The 23,081-nt window shown below is 40.9% G+C and overlaps 1 protein-coding gene across 5 annotated transcripts in view; it reads left to right on the top strand.

The window, feature by feature from the left end:
- Positions 1–22,782, top strand: part of cep350 (centrosomal protein 350) — a 33,491-nt gene extending 10,709 nt beyond the window's left edge. For 2 of the 5 annotated variants that reach the window (XM_057356385.1, XM_057356384.1), the window contains exons 10-40: positions 671–787; positions 1,714–2,342; positions 2,440–2,564; positions 3,143–4,047; positions 4,164–4,305; positions 4,631–4,776; positions 4,878–5,049; positions 6,164–6,405; positions 6,612–6,781; positions 6,898–7,008; positions 7,130–7,270; positions 8,014–8,147; positions 8,281–8,370; positions 8,459–8,619; positions 8,765–8,967; positions 9,229–9,416; positions 9,858–9,945; positions 10,076–10,222; positions 10,416–10,573; positions 13,023–13,145; positions 14,852–15,075; positions 15,172–15,362; positions 15,574–15,736; positions 16,372–16,532; positions 16,704–16,840; positions 16,925–17,001; positions 17,092–19,007; positions 19,379–19,843; positions 19,934–20,080; positions 20,183–20,305; positions 20,800–22,782. In XM_057356385.1, coding sequence (XP_057212368.1) covers positions 671–787; positions 1,714–2,342; positions 2,440–2,564; positions 3,143–4,047; positions 4,164–4,305; positions 4,631–4,776; positions 4,878–5,049; positions 6,164–6,405; positions 6,612–6,781; positions 6,898–7,008; positions 7,130–7,270; positions 8,014–8,147; positions 8,281–8,370; positions 8,459–8,619; positions 8,765–8,967; positions 9,229–9,416; positions 9,858–9,945; positions 10,076–10,222; positions 10,416–10,573; positions 13,023–13,145; positions 14,852–15,075; positions 15,172–15,362; positions 15,574–15,736; positions 16,372–16,532; positions 16,704–16,840; positions 16,925–17,001; positions 17,092–19,007; positions 19,379–19,843; positions 19,934–20,080; positions 20,183–20,305; positions 20,800–20,961 — 7,958 coding nt within the window. In that variant the 3' untranslated portion in view covers positions 20,962–22,782. The remainder of the gene's footprint in view (positions 1–670; positions 788–1,713; positions 2,343–2,439; positions 2,565–3,142; positions 4,048–4,163; positions 4,306–4,630; positions 4,777–4,877; positions 5,050–6,163; positions 6,406–6,611; positions 6,782–6,897; positions 7,009–7,129; positions 7,271–8,013; positions 8,148–8,280; positions 8,371–8,458; positions 8,620–8,764; positions 8,968–9,228; positions 9,417–9,857; positions 9,946–10,075; positions 10,223–10,415; positions 10,574–13,022; positions 13,146–14,851; positions 15,076–15,171; positions 15,363–15,573; positions 15,737–16,371; positions 16,533–16,703; positions 16,841–16,924; positions 17,002–17,091; positions 19,008–19,378; positions 19,844–19,933; positions 20,081–20,182; positions 20,306–20,799) is intronic. The other 3 variants (XM_057356386.1, XM_057356387.1, XM_057356389.1) reach the window with 3 other exon arrangements.
- The last annotated feature ends 299 nt before the right edge of the window (positions 22,783–23,081 follow it).

The raw sequence follows: 23,081 nt of genomic DNA, 5'->3' as shown, positions 1-23,081 counted from the left end.
CCCAATTAACAAGGTCAGAAACATACTGTGCATGTGCGTTGCTACACAAACTTATTTAAAGCTTTATTGTGTTTATTAGTGTTTTTAGATCAGTTGTTGTCGAGTGTTTCTGTAGCTTAATTGGTGGAGGACATGCAGCACATTGGCCAAACCATCACTTCATTTGTGTAATTGTGTATGTTTATGGCCAGAGCCACAAAGTCATAAGTGAATAGTAATGTGGGGTGCGATTTGTATTTTCTGCCAGGTTTTGATTGGATGGCGATATATGGGCATTTAGTCAACCTTCTCCCCATTCCATGCAGCATTGTTTATGTCAACAGAAAAGTTATTAAATTTTGATTTAAGACTATGAAAGCAAACTTTTTCGTTTCGAATTAATGCACTGATGCGAACAGAGTAGGCAAATTTGGGTTTAAGTAAATAGGGATGAATTTGCTTTCAAATTGCTTGTACGTTAAGTGCAAGCACTTTGTTTCTCTCTGAAGGATGTTAGGTTTAACAAGAGTTTCGATGTCATTCAAAATCTGTAGAAGTGATTAAGAGCATCCACTCTCTCAGTCATTATTAGTTACTTTTGTCATAGTTTCCACTTCATCCCTCTTGTTAAAATCTAAATTAAATCTGGGAGCAACTGTATTCTCAAGGCAACTGTAATCCGTCTCCATAGCGATCAGCACGTCAGCATGGCGAGATGGGCAGAAGCTGGTCAAGATGATGCTTGGCCCTGCGCCACGGATACCCAGCGAGCCTCGGGCACAGTCCACAGAGAGACAGACGAGAACAGGTGAGTGGAGAGATATGTGCCAGGCTCCACACAATTTCCATGGCGACAGTTCAGCACTCAGCCTAATAGCAAACAAAACACTGATGCTCTCAATAAATATCTGTGTTCAGTCAGCCCTCGTGTTTTTGGCTTCCTCGATTAGATTAATGCCATTTATTGAATATCGCATGTGTTGCATGTTGCTCCAGTGTAGTGTTACGGCAGCGCAGCCTAAGTGTCAGTTCTATTAATAAATAAAGATTTAGAAAGCCTCTGTACATTGGTAAACGTTGCAGCTCAGTGACCGTAATGAATAGGTTTCGACTGGGTCGTTCTGACTCGGTGCACAATGCGAGCCAGCCTGATTTCTTCCCCAGTCGGGCTGTTTTCCTCACACGCAGGGCTCAGCATTATACCGTTACTCCAATACTGATTTATTGGACTGCAGAGACGGAAATGCTCAATGTTGTATTGATTTAAACATTATATGCAAGCAACCGCTGAGAGAGATGATTTTTCCAGTCCAGATGTATAAATAGAGGCCCTACGGCACAAATGCTTTGTGTGTTGGTGACCGTGTTGACTTGGATTATTTTCGTTTTTTTTCTGCAGAACGAAAAGGGGCATTTTTCCTATTATTGGGTGGGGTAGGAATTTTTCAATCTCTAATTGGTTTGCAAAATCAAGTGGGCGATTCCCAGTTCCTGTCTTCCAATGAATGGTTAAAAGCGCCTTTAATTTAGAAATAACCCTGTACTTCTAAAATCTTAGCCTGTAGCACAGCCAGTCAAAGAAAGTTTAACGAAAAAATAAGGTGGCCCATAGTAATGGGGGGTGTAAGGTGATAACCAAACATAGGTAGTCTAGTACTTTTGGACTACGTTCTTTTTCTTTGATTATTCCCTCTTATCTTTCTCCACCATATTCTATCTATTCCACTATCATAGACCCTGTCCTTCGCTCCACCTCTGATACTCATCTGGAGCGGGGTCGACGTTCAAGACCCAACAGCACGGAAAAACCTCGCAATCAAGTACTTCCCAAGGAGCCGGCTGGGCTCTCCAGATCAGCAGGGGGAGCTAGAGGAAAGTCTCCCAGTACTGACCTGCTGTCCGCTGACATCCGTAGCATTCTAGATGACCTGCAGTTAGGAGAGGAAAGCAGCAGGACGGTGGAGCCCAGGGTACGTTCCTCAACTCGGGTGTCCCGCAGTGCCAGTCCTGCCAAGACGGCCAAGAGGTCAGAACAGCCTGTGCAGCCAGTGCAGAAGAAGCGGCACTATGATGCAGAGGCAGTGCGCATGTACATCACTCAAAAACAAGAAGAGCGTAAAAAGCGGCAAGCAGAGGAGAGGAAAGCTCAGAGGGAGGAGGAAGAGAAGAGGAATAAAAGGTTACAAGAGCTCTATAGGAGACAAAGATCAGGGGCCGCAAGGGGCCCAGTGGCACCTGCAGGGCCAATAAAGAAACGGCTTCATGAAACGTACACCAAACTGGAACAGACTCAGCTCGTGGAAGAGATCAACGCTGCTGCTGCTGCGGCTGAGGCTGCTGCTGTGACAGAAATCAGCCCGAGGGTAAGCTAGCATTTATCATTTCATCAGCAGACTCCCTGGTGTCAGAATGTTGGGTTTGGCCTTTAAAGAAAGTATTGCTTTTATTGTGCCGTTACAGTATAGACCAGCATATCAGCCGTCTGGAGAGTCTGATAAAGAAAACAAAAGACACGATCGACCTCAGAGTACCACCTCCAGCAGCGATCTGTCCCTTCCGGAGCAACGCCAGCCCCCGTTCTCTAGGTAAAAAAAGACAGAATTGCTTTAAATGATTTTGTTCTGTTTTGTTTTCATTTACAGCCTAATATTAGCATCATGGTATGACTGTGAATGAATATGTTGGTTTCTAGGGAGCACCCTTGTTTGTTTACACTGAAGCGTTTTGTTCTTCATAAGCTTTATCCTTTATCCCCAGATAAAGCGTTTGTGCACAGCTTATATGAGATGTAATTAAATTGCGTTAACTTAAGTATTTCTAGTAGTTATTTAAGAGTAGTTTGGCCAAGTGCTTAGCAGGAATGTTTGTTGCCTGCCCGTATTGGTTTCCATGGCCATTTCTTAGTGTGTGTAGTCAGTACCGTCAACTTCATGTTGAGTTCACAAGCCCTGGGAAGTTTCTGAAGAGCTTTCAAATAGACAAAATGATATCTGATCAGTTATGGACACCTGAAGCTCCTAGTGGTGAGATGTTTAGAAAATACTGTATATGGTCCTTAAAAATGCTTATTAAATTCATTATATGGGTCTGTTGTCTTAATTTGGGTGACATATAGTGATTATTCTTATATTGCAATGGTCTGTTGTCCTGTACATTTCTTTAGGAATGAGTTGGGATTTGCAGGGTCATCCTGGCTCCATTCTGACCACCGTAATACTCTAATAAAGGGCAGCAACTCTTTGGCGACCCCCTCTGGCCACATCTTTTCTCAGCTCTTGGAACTTGATACAGACCCTTCAAGACCTGAGAGGGCATCTAGATCTGCGCCTCTTGCATTTTCTTCGGACACAGGCCGGAAAATGAGCCGCATCGAGGCCCTCAAGGCCACCGCTGCCTCACTGTCAAACCGTATAGAGAGTGAAGCACGTAAACTAGCCGGTACCGGAATAAATTATGGTTGTGCCAGAGACATGGGAATAGGTCTTTCGCTCCCAACCGATAAACGCTGGGCAAACCCTGTCAGTCCACCTGTCAGAGAGAATCCAACAGATTCTGGTGATCTGGAGAAGAGGATTCAAAGACTGTTCGCTGCAGGTCAAAGCACCTATGAAGATGCGTTACCAGGTGTTGGCAACCTACACGGCTTTAGGAAGAGGACGACACCTGGGAACAAACCCCACTCAACACCCACAACCTCAGGTCTCGCTTTTAGAAACAATCACAAGATGTCTTCTCCTCTGAAGGCTGATGCCCAAGAAGTTGCTTTAGACTCCAGTGGAGGTTCTATCAGTGAAGGTCCTCTGCTGAGTGAAGGAAGCATGTCGGAAGATGAGGATGACCTGCAAGAACTGCCCAGTTCCAGTCACAGAGTGGGAAACATGGGGTACAGTGCAGTTCTTCGGAATGGAGACCCAATTTCACACTTCCAGAAAGAGGCAGAGAAGCACCTTCCGTTTAGTCCATCCACTCTGGTACGAGAGAGCAATGGACCGTGGGAAGAACTTGCCAAAGGGAGCCCACATAGTGTTATCAACATTTTCACCAAGAACATGCCCAGTTATGGCAAAGGTAAAAGCTTTTTTGATTTATTTTAAACAACCAGTTTATCACTATGTTAAAAAAATACAATATGATGTAATATTTCTGTCAAATAAGCTTATGTATATTTTGTTATCTTTTTGTAGTACTTGAAGAGAGGGGAGGGAAGAGTTCCCCAGCCCTCCGCTCTGGTGCCAACTCATTGGATGAAATGGCTTATGAGGATGACTTCATTTCCTCCCGTGGCAGTAGCCAATCAGCATCCAAGAGAAGTCCTAACGGCCTCAGGTAAAACAGCTTGAATGACCACAGATTTTTTTTGTCCTTTTGCTTTGTTCAATATGGTTAGATTTAGGTTTAATAGTGCAACTGGTTGCTAGTTCAGAATATAATGCAAGCGACGTTTTGGGAAGAACCTGAAGGGGGCAGTGTTTGACCCCACCACATTGCAGAATTTTCATTCATATTGCGTACTGCAAGAGTAGTAAAATAGCCAATATTTTTTGTTTAATACCGAATCAACACTTGGTACAGAATAATCGAATATTAGTGTTGTCTGTTAATAAATAATATTAGGCCTCTGAATATAAACTCTTGTGCCCTCTCGCAACAGTAATGGCTATGGTCACTTCAGTCCCCTTGATGAGATGCTAAGTGGTAGATCTGCAAGTGATAAGAGAGGTGGAGAGAGATCTCACCGTTCGCCCAGCATCACACCCCTCTCTTCCCCACACTCTGCCAGCTCAGAAAGCAAAAGAGGTCAGATATACTCATACACGTAAAGGGCCAGAGGGCCAAACGCATCATCTTACCTTTAAAAGTGCAATGCAGTGTGAAATGATTAGTGTATATTCCTACAGCCACAGAAAGGAGCCTGCTGGAGGAGCATAGAAACACATTCTCGGCTCTATCTGATATCCCTGCTGAGGGTTTTAACAGAAATGGCTCAAAGAAATCATCCAGTCGCAGCTCTAACAGAAGCATGGATACAGACAGCACACTAGGGGGCGCCTCAGTCCACTCCATCCACAGGTACATCTGTTAAACCTGTAATGACGTTCCTGTAACTCAGATGGTCTAGCATGGCACTGATAAACACATATATTGAACAACTGTATACCTTCAGATGGAAAACGCTCTCCTGAAATTGAACATTTTGTTTTAGCTGCCAAATTACTTGATATCAGTGGTTGTTCAGAATTCCCATGTTCTGTAATGTGAATGAATGTTGGAGTATTTCCCCAAATTGTCTGTCGCTTGTGACTTAGTTAGAAATGCAAATTCAGATTTTCTTATTGCATTCGTGACCTTGTAGGTTGTAGTCCAACGCTTTTAAAGACATTATAAGCTGTTAGCCTGTTGCATATAACCTCTCAAGGATACTTTTGCAGTCATCTTTCATTAACTCTCTGCTAGTCTCCAACTCACCGGGAATGAACTTTATACAGGAAATGTCTTTAAACACGATATCATGTTTATCATAATACTTAGGTTCCCAGTTAAGAGGAGCCAAAATCAATATTTGTGCTAGTTCGGGCTGCTGTAGGTGAGGCGAGAGGCAGCACACACACGCACACACGGACGCACACACACACACACACACACACACACACACTGGCTCTTTTGTTTAGTTAGTTGTTGGTGCAGCGGGTCAGGCTCATTGCCAAGAAGATATTTTCCTCCAGTGTGACATTCGAGCCTCCCTGTGGCATTTGTTGAAGTCGTGAGTTAGATTCCCCTCGTGCCTTCCTGCCTGTTCAGCATTCAGAGAGTTTTAACCTCCACATATGTGGTCTCTGGGTGGGTTTATACAGCAGCAGAGAGTTTTAACGGGATTCATTTGGGCTTAAGGGTTATTTCCATCCACAGCGTGATCTTTTGACCTGACTGCAGCACCAAATCCTCATTGTTCCAAGTATATTTACGTTTTTAAAATGAGTATTTAGGCACTCCAGAATATTGGAAGGACTTTACTGCTATCCATCATTCAGCATATTTTTTTTAACGCAATATTTAGTTAGTTTCTTGGTTGAGGCAAAAATGACAACGGCATGTCATATCTGGCTTTGATGAACCCAGTTAACATTTGTTTCTGCATGTTTATTAAAAAGTAAGTGATTAACAAAAATGTTGTTTTGGTCTTTAGTCTTTCCTTTGATGGAAAGAAATCTCCCAGAAGCCCCAGTATGACACCTGCTGCTGGTTCTCCAGCCGGCTCTGGTTCTTCACGGCTGTCTCGGGGTGATGGTACCCCCATCAGAGGGTCTGCCCAGGGTTTAAGCCCCCCACACACTGCCCTGCCTAGTTCCTCCTCATCCTCCTCTTCAGTCGTCAGAGCTAAATCCAACCCTTCGTCTCACAGCCCCAGAGCAGAGCACAGGACTCCAGGTAAATCCAAACTTTCACTATTGGTCAGATGGATAATCGCAGACACACCTGGGTGTTATAAATGCTTCCTGTAACCTCTTTGCTTTATTCCATTTCATTCTTTTCTACATCCTGTTTGTACACCTGCTTATATATGTGACATTGGTTGTGAATATTCGGATCTGGAGAATTTCAGTTCATTCATATTTTGAACTCCGTGTGCCCAGCCTCAGCAGAGCTGCAGTTTGCTCCTGGGGTCCTGCAGCAGCGACTGTCTGTCGAGCTCTGTTACCTGGAAGCGGTGGAAGAGTCAGTGCGACAGCTCAGTGATGTGGAGAGAGTAAGAGGCGTGTCTCTCGCGCAACAGGAAACGGTTTCACTCGCTCAGATTCTAAAGGTGAGACGAGCTTCCTATCAATACGTATGCTTTTGAAGGTTCTCGGATGCGGTTGAAGGTTGTGCTTGTACTCATGTTGCGTGAGTGTGTGACCATTTAACCTTTGACTTGTACAGTCCCAGCAGCAAAGGCATGAGCATGAACTGAACCTGCTGAGGATGAAGGCGGAGCAAGAAGCTCTGGAAACACAGCATCAGCTGGAGGAGAGCAGGCAGAGAGCTGCGCGGGTATTTATAAAGCATTACAGTTTCACACTAGAGATTTTGATACGGGCTCAAGTTGGTGCATTGGTTTGTCACTTTTAAATACACTGTGTGAATTTGCTGATATGCATGTGTTTGATATCAGGCCCACGCCGAGCTGCAGGAGAGTTTTCTTCAGTCTCAACAGCAGGCGTTAGGAGGCCTCCATGAGTCCGCGAACAAGATGATCCATCAGCAGGCAGAGGCTACGCGCCATACAGCTGAAACGGCACGACACATCAAAGAAGTAAATTAAATCAATCTAAACACAATCCTGGGCTTTTTCTTTGTGCTTGTACAACACAACATGAATTTGTTTTACGTGGTTACGTGTTTTCACGTGGCTGCTTATCAAAGCTCTGCTCTTGGCCTACAAAACCACCACTGGTTCGGCACCCCCATATCAGACTTATGTACCCGCCCGATCCCTGCGCTCTGCAATCGAACAACGTCTTGTGGTGCCGTCCCACAAAGGGAAAAAATCACTCTCACACACTTTCTCCGGATGTGTTCCACGACTGGAACAATCTCCCTCTTGCCACAAGATCAGCGGATTCTGTAGCTGTCTTTAAGAATCGGCTAAAAACACATCTGTTCTGTCAACATCTGACCCATTAGTACAGTCTTCTACTTATTTTCTACTTTCCTATCCCCCCAACCAAAAATTTTTTTTAGCTGCATATATAGTGATAGGTGCAGTAAAAACTGGTCTCAGTCAGCCTATGCATTGTTGTTCTTTTGTTGCACAAATTGCTTCTATTGTTTTCCCCTACTTTGTACGTCGCTTTGGATAAAGCGTCTGCTAAATTACTAAATGTAAATGTATAAACAAATTTCTCTTAAAGGGGTACTTCAACCAAAAATGAAAATTCTGTCATCATTTACTCACCTTCGAGTTGTTCCAAATCTGTATCAATTGTATTGGGTGAAGTATCCCTTTAAGCCGCTGCAGCTCTCTTTAAATTCATCTCTCTCTCTCTCTCTCTCTAGATGACTGAACTGGCTCGATCACAGATTGCAGGAGCATTGAGTGTTCCTGGCCCCTCTCTTACACCTCTGTACGATCAGCAAAAACCGCACAACCACAGCTCGAAACAGCTTCAGACACACCCCCACACGGACAGGTGACTCAGTCGCACACCTAGCTGCTTATTTCTGCAGTTCTTCCTTAAAGAGATACTTAACCTAAGGGCCTTGCAGTGCTTTAGATCTCTATATCTGATTCTCTGTGTTGACACTCTTTTGGATATCCTGTAGCTTAACGAACGATTCGTCGCGAGACTCAGAGACTGAGACACCACCAGACAGCCTTTCAGGGTCCATCCCTTCTAGGAGACCCACCATCAGGTACTACCCTTCCCATGAGCTCTTCATTTGAGCATTTAGAGCACAAATATGGATTGGAGACTTGAATATGGTTTCTTCTGTTTTTCAGTGGTGGCGGCAGCAGTAGTGCCCAGTTGAGCCCATCTCATTATGATCAGAAGGAGAAGCAAGAGAAAGACAGAAGCAGCAGTTCAGTGGAGGATCTGGCTCACACAGCTGCCGATGAGTCCTTTCGCTCAGACAGCATTCACAGCCTGCTTGAGGAGAAAGGTAAAACTTGTCATGTTTGGGATGGGCAATGTGAATCTGTTCTGATGTACAATTTGTGATATATGTGTTGGTTATAAATTACTCTATGTGAGCGGAATCTCTGGGAGTTTTGTTTTGACCACTTTTGTGTCTTCCCTCCAATCAGCGGACAGCGCCTCAATCGCCACAGAGTACTCTGTAAAGTTTGAGGACTCGATGACTGAGGATGAGATCGAGGAAAAATCATTCCGTTCTCTACTGCCATCAGAGGCCCATCGTCGTGAATCGCTGGACAGGAAACCCAGTCCTCATCCTGAGTCTGATGATGACCACCGCCATGACAGAACCAGCCCCAGAGAGAGTTCAAAGGTGAGGTTTTGTCTGATTGACGGAATGAGCTCTGGGATCACCTTTATTACATATCCAACTGGGCTGAATTCTTTATTTTAAAAAAAAAGTAATGAAAAAGTTCTTGTATGTGATGTTGGCTGCTTTTCCTTGACTATGCTTTAAAAATGAATTGGTTCTGATGAAGTCTTTCCAGCCTTTTGTTTCCTTTGGTTGTTTATAGTTTTGATTTCTTGTTTTATTTATGACTCTTCTTGTGTGTTTCCAAAACATAATGCACAGCAGGAGGGCAGCACGCCTTTCTCCAGCGGTCAGGACAGCTTCTCCAAGTTCACCATGGACCTGGTGCGTCAGTACATGAAAGAGGAGGAGGTTCGCGCTCAGCACCAGAATTCACTGCTTCGTCTGCGCCAGAAAGCCCTCAGAGAAAAGACCAAAGCTGAACTGGCCTGGCTGGAACATCAGAAGAGGCAGGACATTTATATTGTGATGTTCATACTGTCATTATAGTGTACAACATATTGACTTTAAAATGGTAGAAAAATATATTGAACGCATTAAATCGATCTCATTTACTCTTGTAATAAATGTCTGTGGCTTTATTGAGCATTATATATCAATGCTTGGCATTGACTGAAAGGACTTTTGTTCGTCTGTGTATAAGCGGAAAATATGAACTAATAATGTCATTGCGTCATTAAACATGTTTTTTTACTGAATATTCTCTTTGATTCAGCAATGTGACGTTGCATACATCGTGAATGCTCTTTCATGTTTTCATGTCTCAAAGAAGTTCTGTTTGTCTCCCAGTGTTGAGACACAAACCCATAAATTCACAGACAGCATGAGTGTTGATTTATGTGTGAGTGTTATTGAGTGTTTATTCTTTTCCTGCCTGCTCTCTCCTTCAGGCGTCTCCGAGATAAAGGAGAAGACGATAAGATGCCACCCCTCCGTAAGAGACAGAGAGGCCTAATAATGAAACTCCAACAGGAACAGGTAACATACTGATGTGTAGATGTATCTGTAAAAAATGTGTGGAATTGATGTCATATTTCTGAATACCGTGGGGTGATAGAATATTTTAGCATTACAAATGCAAAGTAAATCAGTGATGTTTGTTTCACAGGCGGAGATTAAACGGCTGCAGGAGGCCAATAAAGCAGCGAGGAGAGAGAGACAGTTGCTCCTCAAACAGCAGGAGGAGATCGAGAGAATGAGAAACTCGACCCTCAGATTGAAAGAGCGACTGAAAAAATCTGGAGACGCAAACCTGGTTAGTTCTGTGAAGAATCGGTTATGTTACTGTGTGTGTGTGATAACATGCGTTAAATCAGTATCCTGATTTAAAAAACACATACCCTTCCTGTGGCTGAAGATGGCAAGATCCAACCAGACCTTTTGAGAAATAGCAACATAGTTCTGTCTTGCAAGCACGTTTTGAAAGGGCTTTTTTACATTTGTTACAGGAATCACCTGTGTCAGGTGTGGCAGAGGAGTCTGCTCCGCCCAGTGTCATAGTAACAGATGCAGAGACACGGAGCCCCTCCCCCTTGTCTGTGTCAGGCAGTGAAACCAGCAGCATCATGCAGAAACTGAAAAAGATGCGCATTCACATGGACGAGAAGTAAATAAACACCCAATTTTCTATTTATTATATCCCTCTCCTGTCCTCACTAATGCGTAACTATTTTTTTATTTTTTTTTAAGAGTAAATCAGAACATTTATTCTTTGATCATTTTTTGAACTGAAACATAAAATTTTAAGTTTAGCTGGGTTAAAGTCAAATGAAGTCAATGTTACATTACTCGCAAAAGCTGTTTTGTGTTTGTTTTTGTCCAAAAAAGTTACGGTTTGCAGCTTGCAAACTTTAATAACGTGTAAATTTGAATTGCAAACCACTTCCAAGGCCAAGCAAAGAATTCCTGTTTGGTGTGCACAGAGGGTGGTTTCTTATAGTTTGACCTGCTAATACTACTAATACCATTTATTAATTTCCCAGTGACCTGTGTTTTGTCCGTTTTTAACAGCTAACTTGGTGTACATTTCTGTGTGCAGAATCTTTGGTTTGAACTCAAGCGTGCTCTGTGTAGGAAAACAGTCCCCTTCTCCCTCAATGAATTTGAGGATACATTTCATAGTCTTTGTTTCGCATCTAAAATAGAGACCCATATCTTTATGGCACTAGTAAACAGAAAATGCCAACGAGATGTCTGAATCATTGATTACCCTAATGCAATCTTTATTATTTCAATCTCATGAAATGGTCTCTCAGTTATTTGGGGATGTTTCAATGTGCTTCATAACCTCCATGTGTTCTCTCAATTCTCTGCTCATTGTATGTGATCTCATTCTTCTATGTTCAGCCACTCAGGCTGATTTGACAACATGTTTTGTTTATCGTCACAGCTTGGCAACTGGTGAGGGTCGTACTATTGTTCCAAAACTTTTCATAGCGCTGACACATTTTTGTGTGAATGAAATTGGTACGCTGAGGGATGGATTTAACTAATCACATGCTAAATTGCGATTGTAGCGCTTCTGCTCACTTTTTCTCACTCTGAAAGCACTAACAGCATGATGATCCCTTTTTGTAACTTTCATCTGTTTTTATTCAGTGGTCTATCCGCACAGCACCAATACATTCATGATCCAGTTTTATTCAAAGGGGCTTGTAATCAGATTTAGAGAATTCTGTGTTAATTAGAAGATAAGGATTTGCATTGCAGTGTTGGAAGTTTTTTTTTTCAAAACTTAAAGGAATAGTTAACCCATATATGACAATTTGGTAAACTATTCCTTTAATTTGTGTTTAATTTAATAATTTAATATTTTTTAATAGTTACATTAATTAAATAGTTTTCAGAAAGTGATTTCCTATTAAATCACTCATTAATGCTATTAAAGCAAACCAACAATTTGCTGTTGTTTCACAAAAAGGACTAAGGACTCCAATTTCATCCCAAAAATATGTATATGGATCAAAGACGTTAAGATGTCCCCATCAAAACAAATTTACAAAAGTGATTTTATGTCCATAGAAAGCACATTAAATGTAGTAAAATTTCTACTTTATGGTTTCAACTAAGTTTTTGGAGAACGAAATGTCAAAATTTGGTTGAAATACATTGTCATTCAATGTAATACAATATTTCAAAGGACATGCTTATTCTGACTGGTACATATTAAAATATTTAAAAGAATAAGGGATTACATTTTATTGTGATTTAAATGAGTAAAAAAATGTGTAAAACATTTTAAAAAATTAAAAATTACAACTAATTAGCATTTGGGGTGAAAGGAATTAGTCTTTTAATATGTCATAATGATGACTTTTGTTGTAAATATGCCTGACAAGATTGTTACACTGAATGACATTTTAGTGGGCGGCTTCTGTAAATCAGGGGGAAATGTATGTATATTTTTTCCTCAGAAAAACAAAAATGCAATTAAATTAAACCGAAAACATTTTCTTTCTTTTTTTTGAACAACAACAGTTTAAAGCACTTATTGTTTTATGCTTAAACCCTTTTTCATCTTTGACCCATATATAGTATATTATGTATTGCATAAATGTATTTTCATGCGTTTAATTATCTAATTGTAATGAAAACAATATAAATGCAAAAAAGTCCCAAAAAAAGACTTAAAGATTTGGTGACGTGGCCAGTTTTTATGATCTGACCACTGTGTCGGCACATAAACATTTCCAGGCCATGTGCAGATGAAAGGGGGAGCTTGTAATTATAGACCTTTCAGCTTTCTCATAAACTCTTCTGTTAAACGCAGAATGACTTTGATCATTTCTCAGATGTTGTTGTGTTTTATGTATGTTGCTTTATACTGTTAAAAAGTTTCAGCATGTGGTTAACTGCAAGTGCAAGCATTCACTGTTGGTTAATCTGTTTTCTTAGCTAGGAAAAAACAGACACACATTTACACTCTCTCTCTCTCTTTCTCTCTCTCTCCATATTTGTGTGTTTCTTGTGTGTTATTCGCACTCTCCTAACATTCTGAATCTGTCCCATTCTATTCACTTTTGATGATAATTCCCTGTCGAATCTTCTGTTTTTAGACACTGCTCTCCTGTCCATTATTTCTTCTCTGTCTTCACGGCTCATCATTGGGCCTGTCTGTCTGTCTGTCTCCCAAAACTCCACCCCAAATTCCAGCTCTTTATCTACAGCCAATTGGTCAGGTACAGTTACCCACAATCCCCCTCTTGTACTCCTAACCTTTCACGGCACCTGTTTCCCATGGAGCATGCTTTTGTTCATCCACTGATGATGCGTGGTGGGTGGGGGAATGTTTGGTGGGGTTACATTTTGGAAAAGTGGAATGCAATGATGGATGAAAAAACAGCTACACCATGTTGAAATGAGCTCTTTGGCTACTAAGATTATTCAAGTTTATTATGTGTTTAATGTTGGGTTAAAATGCAATGAGCCATGTTTTTTGACTTGTCTTGTAGATCAATGATAGGCAAATGGTCATGACTGTTACGAATCTCAAAGCCAAAGATCACACTCATTTGAATTATGGTGAATTAAATGGGTGGGTTTTTTTTTTTTTTTGAGGGGGTATTTCATCTTTTGTCTCTATATGGTGGGATCCTTTCGAATCTAGTCTTCGTCTCACCTGCTGGTCTGTCTTGATTAAATATAGAATCCCACAAAATGATGTCCAAGTCGTATTTCACCTCAAATTTCGAAGAAAAACATTAGGTTAGATTTCATTTGTCTTTTTGATAATCAAATTTTTTTCTTTTGATTTCGGAGCGAATAACTCATCCATGCACCACACACAAAGAAAGAGCTCCGTTTAATCTGTTCTCCAACTTGGTGTTGTGGTGAGTGGAGACGGAGAGGAATATCTCACTTCAGACAGGCCGGGCAGACTGATGTATGGTGCGTCCCTGAATAATGCTAGTTTAGGACTTCTTCATCTGCCCAATGGCCACAGTAAATCTTAACTCCAGCCCCTGATTAAATAAGTGTAGCCCGTGATGAGCTAATGAGTATATATGACTGAAGCAACATAATGGAATTTATGGTTCAATGAAGATGGCTGTTTTATTCACAAAGCAAGACAATTGCTTTTAGATAAAGCCATCTGTTTTTCTATAACATGTTTTTAATGATCTTAACTTTCAATAAAAAAAGGCAGGCGAGTTTGATCCACCATACCGAGGCATGGAGGACATTTATTTTTCCTTATAAAATAACCTGGCTTTAGTGAAGGACACTTGGCACAGCTCGCAAACGATCATAACATAAATGTACAATTTTAATTGTTCCGTTTTTGGCTTAATGCACTTAATTTGAATATCAAATAATTGGGTTGTTTTTATATCTATATTACAATCTGATTCTGAGAAAACATCTTTTGTTAAAGCTATTTTTTGTAAATATAGATTTAGTGTAAAATGATTTATTTTTATTTTCTAGCAAAAAACTATCAAATCAAACGCTTCACTTATAGAGACAAAAGCATAACACTGTTTGTCAAACCCTGGGTTGGTTGGAGTGTGTCATATGGTCGTCTCTGTGTTTGTCACCCAAAAGCTGGTTTATGTGCATGAAAAATCCTAGGAGGGCTTGTTGCCTGTTAGTTCCCCTTTGAAAGGATTGCAGGTTTCCAGGGGAAGCATGATTTGGGTTTTGTGCGTGCGTGCGTATGAGCGTTATCCGAATGTGATACAGGTTCACGGTCTTTGTAAGTGAAACTAACTGGGTGGGTAAGAAAACTTGGTAAGTTGGATGTCTGCTTTGCCTGCGTTTGTGGTGGTGCATCTCTAAAGTGTCTCTTTGCTTTAAACAGTCTCGTTCTCCCATTCTCTTTCTGCTCTCTCTCTCTTCCTCTGCTTGCTTTCTTTCCCGGACCCTCTCTCTCTCTCTCCTGCAGGTTTCTCACTAAGAGAGAGCAGCAGTTGATGCAGAGACGAAAACATGCAGAAGAACTGTTGGAGTGGCGACAGCGTTTGGATGCAGAGGAAGCAGAAGTGCGGCGTATGGAGAAACAGGCCCTTGCGGCCTGGGAGAAACAGCAGCAGGCACGCATCAAAACGCCACCGCAGAAGCAACCGCGCAGCCGGGAGAGCGAACGCAGTAAGAGTTCCAGAGGACAAGGTGAAGAGTAAAACCAAATGAAAGTGATTGTCAAAACATTTATTAGATGCTGCATTGACTCATTACACCTTTGCATCTGTATGCATGTGCCCACAGAAGCAGGCAGTGAGGATGACTCCCCGGCGTTGTCCGTGTCCAGCGTGCACACAGATCTATCTGTTCCAGAGCAGTTGGCCAGTCTTTCTTCAGACCGTCCCCTCTCTGAGCTCCCCTCCCCGCATATGGCCGGCAGCCCTGCTCCTGATACCATCTACTCACCTGAGTTCCACACTACAGACAGCAAACAGGTGAGAACCAAGCTGTATGGATCCTACATGATCAACTGGGAATGTGAAAAAGATCAGATTGGAGCATGTAAAGGATAGGAAAAGTAGAAATGTGTAAAGCTGTATGCATCTTACAAGAAGTGACATTACAGGATGTTGATTTCTAGCTCTGATTGGTGAGTGTGATTTACATGTCCTGACCTTGGATTCATCTTCCTGTTTGTGTTGGTAGTCTCCTCCAGGGAAAGCCAGCCTCAGCTCTGTTCGACATCCAGACGGTAGTCAGACTGGCACTGTCGCGAGCCCCAGCGGAAGCTGCAGTAGGATGCAGGTGCACTCGGGCTTTAAGAGCAGCGACCCTCACATCAGTGACCCCCATTCGGCCACTCCATCCGGTAAGATCCTTTCTCTGGTATAGTTTTTCTAAAAAGATTTTGAAGATTACATGGATTTGCTGGATCAAATCAGTCCAGGGTGTATTTTCTTTCTAGAAAATGTTTTATGAACATCATTGCATCTCTGATATTTTAAGGCCCCAACTTTTAGTAATGAACCATTGGTCTTTGCAGTTGTTTTAAAGATGGATTGATGTAAATTAATTTCTAATATTTAAATTAAATACTGTTTATTTTTTATGTAAAGGCTAGAATTATTGTTTTAACTGTTTAGTCAGGGCAGTTATATGTTAGTAGCAAGGTTCATTTATATAGTCGATTCTATCCCAACCATCTTTTGGTGATCTGTATACATGAGAAAGAGTTACACACTGTGCCAGCAAAATATAATGCTCTGAGCCAGGGAAGTGCACTCAGAGCTAAACACAAAGTGCTTAGTCATTTTATAGAAGCACAGATAAGGCACCATGCTCTTATACTGATATATGTATGAAGGAAGATGCTCCTCCTATGTTCACATTTCTTTATTTTTATTTTTTTAGCATTTCTAATCGCTATGGAGACTGTAAAACTGTAATGTTGCATTAGACAGTTTACTTTATATTTCTCAAACATTGTTTTTTTAATGGTATTAGAAACCGCATCAGATCAGAGCGATATTGAGAGCCGCATTCGCGCCCTCAAGGACGAGCTCCGTAAGCGCAAAACGGTGGTCTACCAGCTGAAGAAAGAGCAGAAGAAAAGACATAAAGAACGGCTGAAGGCTCAGGAGGCTAGTCTGCTGAAACAGCTCGAGGTCAGCAACCTCCCCTCTTTGAATTTGTTTTGGATGGAAGTTTATGCAGCCTATTGGCTGTAGAGGATTCATTATTATTGATGGTCAAGTATTAAGTGAAACCATCTGATTTATAATTGACTATAATGGAGAGTTCTCAGTGTGTTTATGTGAGAGTCGTGTGTTCCTCAGTCATACAATGACTTCATTCAGAAGACCAAGGCTGAGCTGAGTAAAGAGCCTGACAACACTCCAACTACTAAACCTCAGATTAAAACTCCCACGTCAGCCACTGAAAAGCCTCGAATAAAACCTCCTCCTCTTCAGAGGTTAGTCTTGACTCTTATTTATTTATTTTCCTGTGCATTACCATTCATTTCTCTAATGTTTGGTGTACTTGTTTAATTTGACAGGCCTGAGACTAGCAAAAACTGGAAGATTGTCACAGAATCTGAGAAATCGGTGCCCACAGAGACGTCAGCTGAGAAAGGTATACTAACTATTTGACTAAAGTGCTTTAGACCAAACTGAAAGTACACATAACAATACAATCATGTATGATATCTACTTTTGTTTGCAGATGACGTTGGACCATCAGAACATCACAAATACACATCACAACATGAGGACTTTACCTCAGACGAAGATCCTCCTACTGTTACCCCAACCCCAGTTGTGGGAAGCCCAGAACATATGGATGATTTGAGGAGTTTGCACAGTCCAGACTTGCCTAGCCACCATTTAGAGGATGCACCTCCGCTTCTAGAGCATTTAGTTAGGACAGGAGCCAGTGACCACCTCTCAGGAGATGAGAGCATGGTCTCTAGCCAAAAGTCAGATATCATGGAGGAACTGGAGTATGTCAAGTCTGAAGTGTCTGAGAGTGACATCTCTGACCAGCACTCTGATCCTCAGCTTAAACTGGATCTTGAGTCTCAGATCTTAAAGGATGTGGATGTTAAAACTGAAGAGGAACGGTTGTCTGGGAAGGATGAAAAGCCAGCATTTCAAATTGTTGTAGATGTTGGAGAGAGCTCCAGATTTGAAATGGACATTAATGCATCTCCTACTGAGGAATCAAAAGATCTAGACTACCCGTTAGCTGAGAAGATGCCATCAGTCATGGATCGTTCTTACACCCCTGACTTCATGTTGTCCAAGAAAGAGGATTCACCAAAGATCAAAGAAACACCGTCTCCTGGTGATGGATATAATGATGACTTTGATTCTTCTTTTGAATCATTCAAGGAGGATATCCATGAATCAAAACCTGCATCACCTTCTTCCCCAGAACCCAAGAAGTCATCTTACAAGTCCCCTACGTACAGTAGCGAAGAGGAAATTGAAGAAGAGCTAAGTATCCGATCAGGAAGTACTAATGGGAGCTTCCAAGCAGAAAGTCATGCAGACTTCAATAGACTTGGTAAGGTCTCCAAAGAGGATGTCTACAGCTCCTCAAAATGTCCAGCTTCTCCTCAAGAGCCAACCTTGCCAATAAACGATGAGTTGCCAAGCTTCTGCGTTGGAGACAGAGTTCTGGTGAGTAACGTTCAACCAGGAACCCTAAGATTTAAAGGACAAACCAACTTTGCCAATGGATTTTGGGCTGGGGTTGAACTGGACAACCCTGAGGGAAGTAATAAAGGAACTTATGATGGGGTTGTGTACTTTGAGTGTAGGGAAAACCATGGAATATTCGCCCCACCAGACAAGATCTCTCGTCTTCCAGAGAAGTTCGAGGCCAGCGCAGATACAGAAGATGAAGATTCTTCATTTGATGACCAACTGAACAAGAAACCCAATTGCTCAGAGAAGAAGGAAGAGCATAGAAATCTCCAAAACATGAAAGGACAAAAATCTGACCTAGAGTTGCATCCCGAGAGCAAAGAACCTTCTGGTGAGCCGTTTAAACCCAACTTCGAACAGAATAACCTGGATTCGAATGATATTGACTTCAATATTGAGGATTTTGACAAAGGTCCACACACAGTGCCTAATGGCAGAGGCATCATTCTGGAATTTGGGGAAGCATCAGTTGATGAAGAGGTTCCATTCCTAAATAATTTGGATAAATGGTTGTCTAAAAAACAAAAACAGGAAAATGAACAAACAGCAGTTATTTTGGACCTGTTAGAAGAGGATGAGAAATCCAGAGTCGACGGCCTTCCGAAATCTACAGATATATCTATCGAGGAGGCCAGTGTTGATACGAGAGAGGACTTGAATAACAAAAGAGCTTTGACCACCCTTGCGGATAAACTTGTGGAAAACTTTTTAAGTGACGCTGTGAATCAATTCCAGAAGATCAAGAAAGATAAAGAGGAGAAGTTATCAGCTGCTAATCAGTTGAAAAGAGACTTCATCAATGAAGATGATGGACTTAGGAGCAACAACTTTAAGTCTCAAAATAGATCCAATACAAGGACAGACAACTTCCGCACTTTCTTTGATGAAGACCAGGAAGAACTTTCATCTCCTGAGCATTGCAACAGACCTGTAAGTGGCATTGACAGTTCTTGTCAGTTTTCATTTTATCTAACTTCTTCGTTTGTTGCCGTTAAACTGGTTAAAAAATGTTATCATCCTCGAGTCCTCATGTTTTTCTTAAAAACAAGTGAATGATTACCTAGCAAGCTGCTAACATTGCCTAATGTGTAATGCTTGTTGACGTATCGAGCTGTATTGACACATCTATGGACTGATGGATGCAGTTTGTTGCAAAGTTCAATGAGCAACACACTAAACGTCCTGTTGGTAAAGTCTAGAGGTGATGATGTTAAGTCTAAACATAGCTTCTCTTAAACTAAAGGTGATAAAAGCTGTACAGAGGTGAGAGTGATGAGTGTTCTACCATGTCTTTTCAACAGGAAAGCCCCTTCTTGGGTACAAGTGGACAGGAAGAGCTAGCTAAACGTCTGACGGAGCTCGAGCTGAGCCGTGAGCTCTTCGATAGCCTCGGAGACGATCAAGACTGGTTTGATGAGGATTTTGGTCTCAGTTCACGGAAACAACAACAACAGAAACAAAAACAGCAGAAAGATGGGATTTCTACCTCTCTGAGTTCAGGGGAGCAAACCAAAACGCCACCGAGGCCTGAGCTTCCCTTGCAGATGAAACAACCAGAAGAGCCTGCTATGATTGTTCCTCACACTGTCCAGGAGGTGAAGAAACTGGTCGGCGCTGCCACACTAGAGATCTGGAAAAGCTGCAAGCTGGGTAATGGTAGACCAAGTCTGGCTGGAGTACCTAAACCTCAACCTTCCGATAATTTTCTGGGAGAAGATGCCAAAGCCAATGACCAGGAATCTCAGTGCAAACAAAGCTACAAACTAGTAAGTATCGAGCTGTTATTTAGGGTTGTCTTTGTTTAAGCTTCAGGAAAGTGAGCGAGTAAAAATGTTTGTGGCTTGGTTGATTTACAGGCCGTCTTTGATTTATCATGGGAGGTCATTAAAGACATCTATGCAGAAGATCCAAAAGTTGATCAGCCACAATGGATGAAGCCACATCGCCTTAATTCCAACTACTTCCATCGAGTGAAATGCCCCAACGACATCACGACAGTTCAGGTATGCAAGATGCTATGCTTTTTTTAGACAGTGGTACTTTGTAAATTAAGGTATATTCTTGTACCTTGTTACATTTGTTATATATTTGATTTCTTATTTCAGGAATTTGTTACCGTTGAGGTTTTAAAGTTGTGTGGGCTAAGAAAAGAACAGAATCAAAAAACAGACTGGCAGAAGATGATCAAATTTGGCCGTAAGAAACGAGACCGGGTTGACCACATTCTAGTAAGTTTTTTCAAACTTCACATTTAATGTTTTTAATGCCACCTAATAGGGCTGTTAAACGATTAATCGCATCCAGAATTAAACTTTGTATCTATATAACATATGTCTTGTGTACTGTGCATATTTATTTTGTATTTATAAACATACACTTAAACGTGTATCTATTTAGACTATTTGCGTGTGTATATTTATATATAACTTAAATTATATATAAACATTAATTGATTTTTATATTTAACAGTTTCTTAAATATGTTCATGTATGTTTATGTTTTTATAAATACAAAATTAAAATGCACAGCACACAAACATTATATTATGTTAACACAAACTTTTCTTATGTATGTGATTAATCGTTTATCAGCCCTACCATCTAATTTTTACATCAACATAACTGTTATATGGATAATGTCGTAAAAATGGTATAATGCGGTTTAATTGTTGAAAAGTAAATGCAAAATAAAATGTATAAATATATTATAACCAACCCTTTAGGTCCAGGAGTTGCATGAGGACGAATCTCAGTGGGTGAACTACGACGAGGATGAACTTTTTGTAAAGATGCAGCTAGCTGATGGGATTTTTGATGCCTTGCTTAAAGACACAGCTGACGTTCTGACGCAAATCCAAGAGAATCGATCCAAAAGAACTCTCTGATGATGCTCCGTACAGAGATATCCTTTTAGGTACCTTCTGTTGTAAGCCGGGCCTTGGCATAAACAGACATTTAGTGGGGAATTCCCCTCGAGTCTGCTTCAAAGTCCATGACAAGACATCGTGAATTCCAAACAAAAGGCATCTCATCAGCAAGTCAAATCTTTCTGAAGATGTTGGAGATATTCTCAAATGTATCGGGGAGTCTGAATCCAGCTATTCGCGATCCTGTGTTAATTGTAGAAGCTGCTTGGGTCCAAATTCCCCATAGTGTGTCGGTTCATCGTTGCTGCTAATACTGGCTCTGCCATTCTCAAGTCTCAAAACAAACGGTCAGGTCAAATCAGGACAGACCTGAAGACTTAAAGACTTTTTTAAAAACAGTTGTTTAATTCATTTAGATTGTATCATAAATATGCTTACCTTTAAATCTATTAATTTATTTGAAAGTAACAATTGAATTCTAAAGAAATGTTGAAAAGTGTGTAAAGAAAAGAGATTATTTTACCCTTTTACGCAGCTGAAGAAGCACAATAAGTAAAATTTGAATGTCTAAATGGCAATACAATGTAAAGGAATTTGATGCAAGATAATGATGAATGCAAATGACTGTATGCTTTGTGAAGGCAGAAAGAAACACTGTCCTTGTAATGCTGTACTGACAACAGATACAACAACCGTTACCAGAAATGTTATCCTAACTGTGCATAACACGGTCATGCTGGATTCTAGCCTTAACATTTGCCTTTCCCATTTATTTCCCATTTTTCCCATTAAGTGCCTCCATGGTTACTTGTTTGCTCATACAGGAGCGACATTTCCCATACTTCCTTTAGTGTCCTTTTGGCTTTAATCTAGTCTTAACTCTCTTATTTCTTCATACAGTAGCTGGATAAACCTCTAATGCTGTAATATGTTCATTTCTGTCTTACTTAGTTTGTGTGTCCACCGTCACAACCTTTTAAAAGTAAAATGTTGTTTTTTAAGAAACGACTGCAAGGAAAAGATGAACGGTAGTATTTGATTATGTCTGGCACAAGGACAAATTGGTTTACTTTTAAGAAAAGGAAGTGTTTTACTCATTGTGTACCTTTTGGGCTAACTTTCCAATGCCTCACCACATCCAACCTGTCTTTGGAAAAAGATCTCGCTTTACTGTGATGTACATATTTGTTTGTAAATCAGTCTCCATAATGTTCCTGGTCCGAATTTGTGATGATCGTAGTGTATTAGGTTTTTAATGAACTGTAAAACGTCCCACACCTCTCTCACAGCTGAGCCAGTCTGTCCAATAGTGACCTGTAGAGGGTAGATGTAGAGAATTTTGTGGTGTGTCATCTATGCAGCAACCGTTTCTAAAACCCAGCATCAAAATGTCTCTGATTCTAAGCATGTCTGTGTCACCCAGCGGGCAGAGCTATTTATATGCAGTAGGTAACGCAGATCTCTACCTCCTTCAGAGAATAGGCTGCTACTAAAAATCTGTCTTTTTGGCTATAACTCTCTGCCTTTGGGGTCAGTTAGGATTTGTGTGGCACAAATGGTTTGATAATCAGTTTCTACTTTTAAATTGGTAGGTCATAGAAATGTTTTGCATCCCTTATGTGTATGTATATTTATAATGAGGTATTGTGAGAGACGGAGGTGCACTTTGTAAATTGTTTAAGCCGTGTAAATAGCCGACTCTAATCTCCTGTGAGCAGACTCATGGAAGATTGTTGCGAAAATGGGTATTTCCTTTTGCTTCCATGTACATACTATAGATATATTTGTTAACAAACTGGTTCTTTGGAAATTGTAAATAAAGATCTCATTTCTCAGTCACACTGTGGGTTTTTAATGTCCTTAATGGGAATTTTGCCTATGTAAAATGAAGTTTACCGTTCAAACATGAACTTGAACCGAAGATGAACGATGTCAATATTTGAGCAAAGGGAGAATTTGAACGAATGGGCCACAGGCTGTCAATGCAGATTTACATGGCCGTACATAAGGGGGAAATATATAGTATTATCTGGTATTTAGTTTTTACATATCTTTGTCTACAATTTTGTATTTGGATAAAAATACAAATACAATGAACAACTATAAATTAAATGGATGTCTGTTGTGTTTGTATTGTG

The sequence above is a fragment of the Triplophysa rosa genome, linkage group LG17 (genome assembly GCF_024868665.1).
Source record: "Triplophysa rosa linkage group LG17, Trosa_1v2, whole genome shotgun sequence".
NCBI lineage: Eukaryota > Metazoa > Chordata > Actinopteri > Cypriniformes > Nemacheilidae > Triplophysa > Triplophysa rosa.
The sequence above is the reverse complement of the archived record's forward strand: the minus strand, read 5'-3'. Positions and strand labels throughout refer to the sequence as shown.